The sequence below is a fragment of the Capra hircus genome, chromosome 2 (assembly GCF_001704415.2).
Source record: "Capra hircus breed San Clemente chromosome 2, ASM170441v1, whole genome shotgun sequence".
Lineage (NCBI taxonomy): Eukaryota > Metazoa > Chordata > Mammalia > Artiodactyla > Bovidae > Capra > Capra hircus.
The window spans coordinates 109,008,295-109,017,788 of NC_030809.1; the positions used below are offsets into that span (position 1 = coordinate 109,008,295).

The 9,494-nt window shown below is 39.3% G+C and overlaps 1 protein-coding gene across 3 annotated transcripts in view; it reads left to right on the forward strand.

Moving 5' to 3' along the window:
• Positions 1-6,730, forward strand: part of NOSTRIN (nitric oxide synthase trafficking) — a 66,082-nt gene extending 59,352 nt beyond the window's left edge. For 2 of the 3 annotated variants that reach the window (XM_005676013.3, XM_005676015.3), the window contains 4 exons: positions 611-736; positions 1,938-2,052; positions 3,159-3,248; positions 6,513-6,728. In XM_005676013.3, coding sequence (XP_005676070.1) covers positions 611-736; positions 1,938-2,052; positions 3,159-3,248; positions 6,513-6,649 — 468 coding nt within the window. In that variant the 3' untranslated portion in view covers positions 6,650-6,728. Of the gene's footprint in view, positions 1-610; positions 737-1,937; positions 2,053-3,158; positions 3,249-6,512 lie in introns of all 3 variants that reach the window. The other variant, XM_005676014.3, reaches the window with a different exon arrangement.

The window sequence follows — 9,494 nt, forward strand, 5'->3', positions numbered from 1 at the left end:
CTAATAGCTTTAGTTTTACTCTTTATTTTTATATTCAAATAGCCCAGAATATTGTTTCTAGTTTTCAGAAGTGTTACTGCAAACTTTCCAGGTAATATAAGACCTCACCTCTTCAAGAAATAATAACACCACTAACAAAAACCCTGCCACACATCATTTTAGTTTGATTCTGATGACAAGAGTCAATTCTCTTCTTTATGTTAAGTGCCCATGGCTCCATTGCCTTTCTTCAAAGCCCCCTGAAAGCCTGCCTTTTGGAATCAGCACTTACTATTCTCTTTCCCCATTCCTCAGCAGAAAGTTAAGTAAAACTTTTCTTTGTCACAAAATGATGAGTAATATACCTATCAAGCTTTCTGGTTTACCTTTTTCACAAGGTTCCAGAATAAGACACACTCAACAACTAAGGCTTTCTTTAGACTTCTTAAAGGGCCCATTATTTTTCTCTCTTTAGCATTTTCTGCAAATGAATTGCACATGAGTTGAATGTGTACTTTTCTGAACCTCTTTGTCATCTTGGAAGTTATCCTGATGTCCCTTTATCCAGCCACAGTGAGTTGTGCCTTCTTCTCTAGAAATTTACTCATGTGGTCAAATGCTGTTTCCACAGAATAGCTTGAAACTAGACCTTCTGCAAGCAAACTCCTATAAACTGTCATCCGTGTTAGCAGAACTTGAGCAAAGACCTCAACCCAACCATCCCTGTAGTAACTCCATCTTCAAGTGGAAAGAAAAGGTAAACATTTAAGAGGCTGGTTATAATTCCTTGACTGGCCTTGTTGGGTAGAATGACTCAAAGCAGCATCAGGGCAAAAAAGCTGTTATGAATTATATATGCCATATGCTCAAATCTCCAATTGCACGATTTTAAGATAAATTTAATTATTTTTTGAGCACAGTAACAAAGACTAAACACAAATGAACAAATTCTTTGTATTCATAGGTAAATTAATGAGTTAAAAATACTTTGGGTTCCTTCTTCCTTCTCATTTTCTAACTTTATCCTTTGAACATGCTCTTATAGTAAAATTTCTATTACAGACCTAAATTGTAAGATTTTGTGATAAGCAGTAGTCTCATCCATTTAACATAGTACATGATGTTGATAATGTGTGAGCACAATTAAAAGGTTCACACACATGTATTAATGCTTTCCCAGTGTTTCACTCTAGGTATTGATGAGCATGTGAGTATACACGGTTAGCTGTTTTCCATTTGCTACCAGAAGAGGGAGCTGTAACTACCTTGTGATGAAGGGACAGTTTTCTTTCTGAGACTTGAGCTCTAAAAGGGCCTCAGTCATTTACAAAGTCATGATTATTTCACTTGCATCAAAACCAATTAAAGTTGAATTTATAGAAGGAATGGTGTAAATATTACTTGGCTTAAGGCTGCAGGTCAGAATTGCAAACACAGGCTATAAAATATAGTAATATCTAATTCTAAAGGAGATCAGTCCTGGGTGTTCTTTGGAAGGACTGATGCTGAAGCTGAAACTCCAGTACTTTGGCCACCTCTTGCGAAGAGTTGACTCATTGGAAAAGACTCTGATGCTAGGAAGGATTGGGGGCAGGAGGAGAGGGGACGACAGAGGATGAGATGGCTGGATGGCATCACTGACTCAATGGACGTGAGTCTGAGTGAACTCTGGGAGTTCATGATGGACAGGGAGGCCTGGCGTGCTGTGATTCATGGGGTCGCAAAGAGTAGGACACGACTGAGCAGCTGAACTGAACTGAATTCTGAAAATATCACGGTTTCAGTAACAAAACCTCACTATAGTAGGATTTAGAAATGTATTGAATGATTTCTTTATATCCTTCACCCAATAATTAAAAAACAGTTTCCGGAGGAAAACAGTTGCAGAAGAGTTACTTTTCTCAAATACTTCTGTTGACAGCGCTGTTAAAAATGTCTTTTCCCCCCTATTCAAACAGCAGCAGACACATAGTTCTGTGAGAATATCTCGGCCTGTACTGACGAAGAGATTAGAGAATATTGTGAACAGGGCATCTTCTGATGGGCAGAGAATTCCAAGTCCTTCGTCTACAGGTAATCTCATGACCAGAATAATTCGAGGCTGGGTCCTATCAGTAAAGCACATTGCCAAAATTATATTTTATTTTCAGAACCACATTGATATAAATTGGCTCAAGGAAATTAACATTTCAATCAGGACTGATTAATTTATTAGAATGTGTAGCTTTCTGTGCAAATGTCATCCAAAAGATGGGATGGACTCAAGAAGAATGCAGGTCGGGGAGGGGGGAAGAATTCGCTAATGTTTTAGGGAAGGTACCCCCAGTCCCCAGCATCCGTGTTATTCAGACAGCCTCAATTTGTTGTCCACACGCTCACCCTGGAAACACGGTGAGGAGCTCTGCAGCCCTGTCTCCACAGCCTCCTCCAAACTGCCAAAGAAACCCTGTCCTCTGCATGAGAAACATCGCGATCCCAAAGCCTACTGGCTTTGTTCAGTCACTTGACTTTGGTCATTTGTCCATCTACCCCCACTGCCTTTTACCTTTCAACCCCCCAGCCACACACACACACATCCACACAAGCACGTTTCATTACCCATTATTTTTCAACTATAGTATTACCACAACCTCGACTCTCTAGGTTCTTGATTAGAACTTGGCAAAAATGAGTTTCAGTCAAACCCAGGCCATTGTAGTCCACCTGTACATTAAAGACCCATGGTTGCACAGTTTGAGAAACAGTTCCTTAAGTACCTGGGGATAATGGTAGGAAGCTCCTGCTCCAATATATTCCTGATGGGAAAAACAAGTGTGGGTTTTCCAAGACACAAATACAACATCGGTCAACATAGATTGGCTGATATGAAATTCACATGGAAAACAATTTAAAACTGTCATCATTATTATTACTACTACAATAATTTTTGTCTCTAGACTTATTTTCTATATTATAGCTTTGGAGTATATAATATACATAGTTCATTCTCATAGTACCTACATCAGAAATGGTTACTGAATCAAAGAATGAGTATTATGTACAATGATAAACTTTCCTTTGGGGAAGATTTCAACATATTCAAGCTCTGCACGATGTGGTGAAAACAAGACCACTTTCTCACTGTGTACATCTTGCCTACTGATCCAGCATTAGTCACTAAAACTTGATCCAACTTGCAGCCTCTGGTGTGACCCAGCTCGGCAATGGTCTTTGCAAGGCCTTATATTCTTTTCAAGCCAGGCAAGATGATGAATTGGACTTGGAAAAAGGTAAGAATCATTCTCAAATAGTTGACTTGCCTTCTCACGTGAAATCTTTAACTTGACTATAACCTTTGTCTTAGCTTTTGAAGTTAGTACCCTGTTAAATCAGTTCAGGTTTATAATCACCCTTCTTAGAAGATAGATAAGCACACCAAAAAGAAAGCTCACATAATAAAAACAGCTGATATCTATGCAGTATTTACCAGGTGCCAGACATTCCTGCAAACACATTGTCCAATTTAATATTCATAAAAACCTTTTGAGGTAGGTATTATTTATGCCTGTTTTATGAGTGAGGAGACTGAGACGTAGAAATGTGAAGTACTTCAGTTAAAGTCACTAGCAGTCGAGGCTCAGGATTTGAACTTGGAAACCCAATCACACTGTTAATCACAGTGCTCAGTTGGGGTAGAATATCAGTAATGGACAGTTATCAGAGGCGCAGCCCCACCTTTTTCCTTTTTAGAAGCTACACATACTGGAGTGTGATGTCACTTCCTCTCAATGGCTTAAGCTAAATGCCAGTTCTAGAACCTGGGTCAGAGGACTCTCAGCTTAATATTTCTCCTATTTCTCTCTCAAAAAGGGGTTTTACAACTAATCAAAGGAATCAGATCCCCTTCTCCATGTCACAGATTTTTGTTTAACATCGGAAGGTATGTAAGGACAACCTCAGATATGCAGATGATAACACTCTAATGGCACAAATCAAAGAGGAACTAAAGAGCCATTTGATGAGGGTGAAGGAAGAGAGTGAAAAAGCTGGCTTAAAACTCAATAGTAAAAAAACTAAGATCGTGGCCTTCAGTCCCATCACTTTATGGCCAACAGAAGGGGGAAAGGTGGAAGCGGTGACAGATTCCCTCTCCCTGAGCTCTAAGATCACTGCAAATGGTGACTGCAGCCATGGAATTAGAAGACACTTGCTTCTTGGCAAGAAAGCTAGATGGTGTGTTAAAAAGCAAAGACATCACTTTTCCAGCAGTGCTCCATGTAGTCAAGGTTATGGTCTTCCCAGTAATCATGTATGGATATGAGAGCTGGACAATAAAGAAGGCAGAGAACCAAAGAATTGATGCTTTCAAATTGTGGCGCTAGAGAAGACTCTTGAGAGTCGCTTGGAGAGCAAGGAGATCAAACCAGTCAATCTTAAAGGAAATCAACCCTGAATACTCTTGGGAAGGACTGAAGCTAAAGCTGAAGCTTCAATACTTTGACCACTTGATGCGAACAGCTGACTCTTTGGAAAAGACCCTGATGCTGGGAAAGATTGAAGACAGATGGATAAGAGGGCGACAGAGGATGAGATGGTTGGATGGCATCACCATTGGACATGAACTTGGGCAAACTCCAGGAGATAGTGAGGGTCAGAGAAGCCTGGCATGCTGCCGTCCATAGGGTCACAAAGAGTCAGACACAATTTGGTGACTGAACAACAACAAGGGGTTGTGAAAACCTCACGATTATTAAATGAGAAAAGGTTAGCACCTCATCTTTGTATGTCCAGTTAGCAACCATGTTCGAATGCTAAGCTAAGGCAGAGATCTGGAGATGAAAATGTTAGTAAGAAAGAATTGTGTCATAGGAGAAAACTTACATTCCACGACCAGGCCACAGCACCCAGAATCAACAGAAAGTCAGAATGGATTTAACAGTTAAACAACAGGGACACCACCACATATTTGCTATTGGTTCATGGGCGTTTCCTTTTCAGTTTGCCAGTCAGAGTTCACGCAGTTACTTTACCTTGTAGCTCAGAAATAAGTAAAGAAAAAAAGAAATAGAAAGTAGACCCCACTCCTGCTTAGATCTGAAACCAATGTTGCCTTTAATTTAAAAATTTTAAGTGTTATAGAAGTCACTTTGTTAGTCATTACACCATCCTAAGACTACCTATATCAGTGAGTAAATGAAATGCAGTTTACCCACTTTCCATATGAGTTAAAACACATATCCCAGATGCCACCTACAACCCAGGATCCTGAGTTTGAGTTACATAGTTAACACCTTAAATTGATCATCTTGTTTGTCTTCGGTTCTCTGTTGGTTGCAAAGCCTACTTATACATTATATCCCAAGTGGGTTCTTTAAATGGAATGACATGTTGGTGTCTTAGGGAAGCTGAAGATAAAATTTTAAATTATTTGTTTTTGTTTTTTTTTTTTTACATTTTTACTTTGTGACCATACCTTGAGGCACGTAGGATCTTAGTTCCCCAACAAAGGATCAAACCCGCTCCTCTTATATTGGAACCGTGGAGTCTTAATTACTGGATGGCCAGGGTAGTCCATAAATTATGTGTTTGAATTCTAGTAGTGGATTGTGTCAATCTATTGACCTGAGAGAATACATTAGACAGAGTTTCTAGACTGAGAATGATCTATTGCAAGAAAAAATAGTGATGTGGCCAAGGAAAGATAGAAGGGGGGTTGACAGTCTCCTTTGCCTTGGAAAGAAAATTACTGGGGAGAAAAGTGAAAGAAAAAAAACTGAAAATGACTTTGTGATGATGCTAAAGATCAAGTAGCTCTTGGATCCTGAAGGAAGGGGATGTTTCCACTTTGATGTACAGGATGCAGCCAGAGAGAAAGGACTCTCTCACAAGACGGGGACTAGTGTTTTTATCTTGTTTTTTAATAGAGAATTAGAGAAGAGCCATGTGTTTCCTAGGAATTCCATTTATTTCAATCATTGCTTTAAAGGAGTATTGTCTTCAAATTGATATTTTATTCAAATTATCTAAATTGTGGAACAATGGGTTATATTATTGTGCAAAGCGGTAGGTTGGAACTTTGGGCTATGAAGCTGGCACATACAGTCAAGAGAAGCTGCTTTGATCTAAAGAAAATTCTGGTAGCCAAGACATAATCTTAACAGTCAGCATACCAAACTATGGTGCCCCCCAACATGAGGAACCCTTAAAACACAGACACCAAGGAAGAGTTTGGTGACAACCCATCAGTTCTATCCAAAGTGAACCAGGCAGCACAGGACATAGGATCCAAAGTGATTTTGTTTCTAATCAAACTACTTTATGGCACAACTCAGTCCTCCATTACCTAACTTTTTAATATTCTCTGCATTCTGCCTGCTTCATGCAGAGGTGGTCAATAAGTTTTGCTTTGTCTGAATCACCTGCAGAAAAGTGATGCTACCAAGTAACTCCTTGAAAGCAGAATTTCCTTAAAAACTATCTTAACTGATCAAACTCGGGAAGGTATTAATCGCAGGAACTCACTTGTCTAACTAAATGTATGTGCGTTTTCACAGGCGACATCGTGACGATATACAAGAAGAAAGATGAAGGATGGTGGTTTGGCTCTTTAAAGGGAAAAAAGGGTCATTTTCCTGCCGCTTATGTGGAGGAGCTTCCTTCAAATGCCGGGAACACAGCTTCACAAGCATGAGTGAAATTCTGAAGGCATCATCTTACACACTGCTAATTATACAATGTGATGCAAATAAAGGGAAATGCTGTCGTCTTCACAGGTTTATCTTCCTAACTGGGTCCATGATGCAGGCACGATGCTGATGAGCCCATGATGCAGACATATCATGGCATTTTGCACTCTTAGTTCTTTGAAACACAGTCAGAAGATGGAAGGTAAAAAGAGGTGAAAAAGATGTACTATGGTTCCTAGAATTTTCTAAAAGACTCTAGAAATAACCCCAAACAGCCCCTCTCACAGGGAGAAAAGGCTGAGTGCAGAGCAGTTTAGCCTGAAGTCAGATGGTTTTCTGGTGGTGCAACAGAGATTAGGATGCAGACGTCCTTTTCCTCAGTCTTGGGTGGCAACAGCCAGAGTAGGCCCGCAAGGGGTCAAGCAGGGCCAGGGAGAAGGGGAAGAATACATATCAAGTCTAAGAAGAAGACCTCAGCAGAGACAGGCAGGTAAAGCACCAGTGAGGCAGACCCAAGTTAAGGACAGCAGAATAAAGGATCATGAGCCAGGGTGGCTAGTCAGTGTGGTCGGAAGACAAGTTGGTAGACAAGAGGACTCTATGCCAGGCAGAGGACCTCAGGGCAGAAAGGAGTTCCATCCTGAGCCAGTGACCTTCTGAGTTAGTGGCTTCTTACATATCCCAACCCACAAACAGAACTGCTCTTAGCATGAGGTCAAGTGTGAGTCAGAGATGGCTGGAGATCTGAGAATAAGAGCAAGGCTGATAGAAAAGGGTTAGGAAGGAGACAGTGCCTGAAATTTCATGCCTCCCTGCCCAGCTGGAAACTTCATACACCAATTCAGAAACTAGGAATTCTGTAATTTCCTTCCAGGCCGTGATGCAAGAAATATCCTAAGCAACTTTTTAGTGACAGACACTTAAATGCTAATGAGTCTCCAGTTTGAATGATAAGTTCTAAAAACCAGAATTTTCTGTCAAAATGGAAAATTTAGAGAGATTTCTGCTGCTTCCACAAATGCCCTACAATGGGAAAAGATGGAGAACGAGAGAGCAGGCCCCCAAACTTTCCCCAAGGGGAACATTTTAGAATGGAGAGGCGTGATACAGCAGCATCTCAGAAACTGGCCTACGTCACTCTGGAGATCACACACTCCATTGAACGGAAGGTCAAGATATTGCGAGAACGTCTAATCAGATTTACTTTTGTGCCAAATAGTCTCACATTAAAGGAATGATTAAAATCCATTCTATTACTCTCCTGCCCCCTACTTCTTTTTTTTTTTAACTTGTCAAGTTTTATACTGGGAAAAAGGAAATTTTCAAATATATTTTAAATAAGGTACATATATTTTTTATACTCTGCCCCATTACACTCCTAAAGCAGGACCCATTACACTCCTAAAGCAGGATATAACTAACAAAGATATTTATAGATACAGATATCAGACCGGAAGGAGCTCAAGTAAAACTTGTTATGTGAGATATAACTTATAGCCCAGAAGAACAGATCAGAAGTTTTAAAGTCATCCTTGATGGCGTATTAACGAAGGCTTTCCACATGTTGAAAGTCGGCTGAATAATAGGCCATTAAGACCATGAACAGAGATTTTGAATTTCTATTTCCTTTTCATCTTCTTTCCATTAAGCCTTGATGGATAAAAGAAATTGTGTAGCAATTGACTGCAGCCTACACGCGATCATTTGTGTAAATTGATGATAATGATGATTGGACCCTGAAACTCTTTAGAAGTAATTTTCAAAGGGGCCCCTCTTTCTTCCTAAAGCAGTTTTACTTTGTAAAGACATAAATGGTTTCCCTGGTTTAAAATGTTGCTGCAAATTCTTTTTTTGCATCTGCGATATGTAATTTTTAAACTTCAAAGAAACACTATAGTATTAAACTAGATAAAAATACAAATATTTTGGGGTATAATAGACTTGGATATCATCTTAGAAAGGCAAGAATTTTCTAGCAGGACAGGTAGGGATGGTACTACTTAGATTTAGGTAAAAATTAAGTGCATATTGGGAACATTAATGATGTTCCCAAGTCTTCCACAGAGAATAAAATAATTTTTTTAATATTAAGACTTTTAAACTCTTAATTGGGCTTTCATAATTATACTCCACTAGGCAATTTTCTTATGTCAGGAATTTTCTAGCAACATTAGCAACCTGAAATATAGGCAGTAGAGGTCTGAGTCAGATTTTCACTAAAAATATCAAAGACATTACTCTATTTTATCTTCTTTCTGGTACAATAAATTCTGACTATCCATTATCCTGTCATGTCAACCAGAAAGATTAATTTCACTTTTCTGCATTTCAATTACTCATAATAATTAATATTCATAGAGTATTATGATTCATCAGAAAGTAAAATAATATTCAATTTGGGTTAAAGTAAATTTTATTGTACAGTATTATAACTGATTAGTAATTTGAACATAATATAACTTTGTTCCAGCTTCCAAGAAAAAGTCCCTCCTCCCCTAGAGTCTTTATGGCCTCAGGGGCAATCAGCCAAATTTGGAAAGAGAATCAACATAGCGATACATCCCATTGTCTGTGGTGACAGGAGTAGGAAGAATGTCTAACTCTGGAAAGATGGGCTTGAGGGCAGGGGATCAAGAGAAGGGATTTTGAAGGGTAAAGAGGAATCACTATTCACTGATCTGTTGCTTCAATACTAGAAAGACAGTAAATCCTTTTCCTCAAAGAGCCCTCAGTCTGTCTTCTGAAATGGAAACAGACCAATACACTGTGATAAATGTGTGTGTGTGTGTGCGCGTGTATGTGTTAGTCACTCATTCGTATCCAACTCTTTGCGACCCTGTGGATATACAG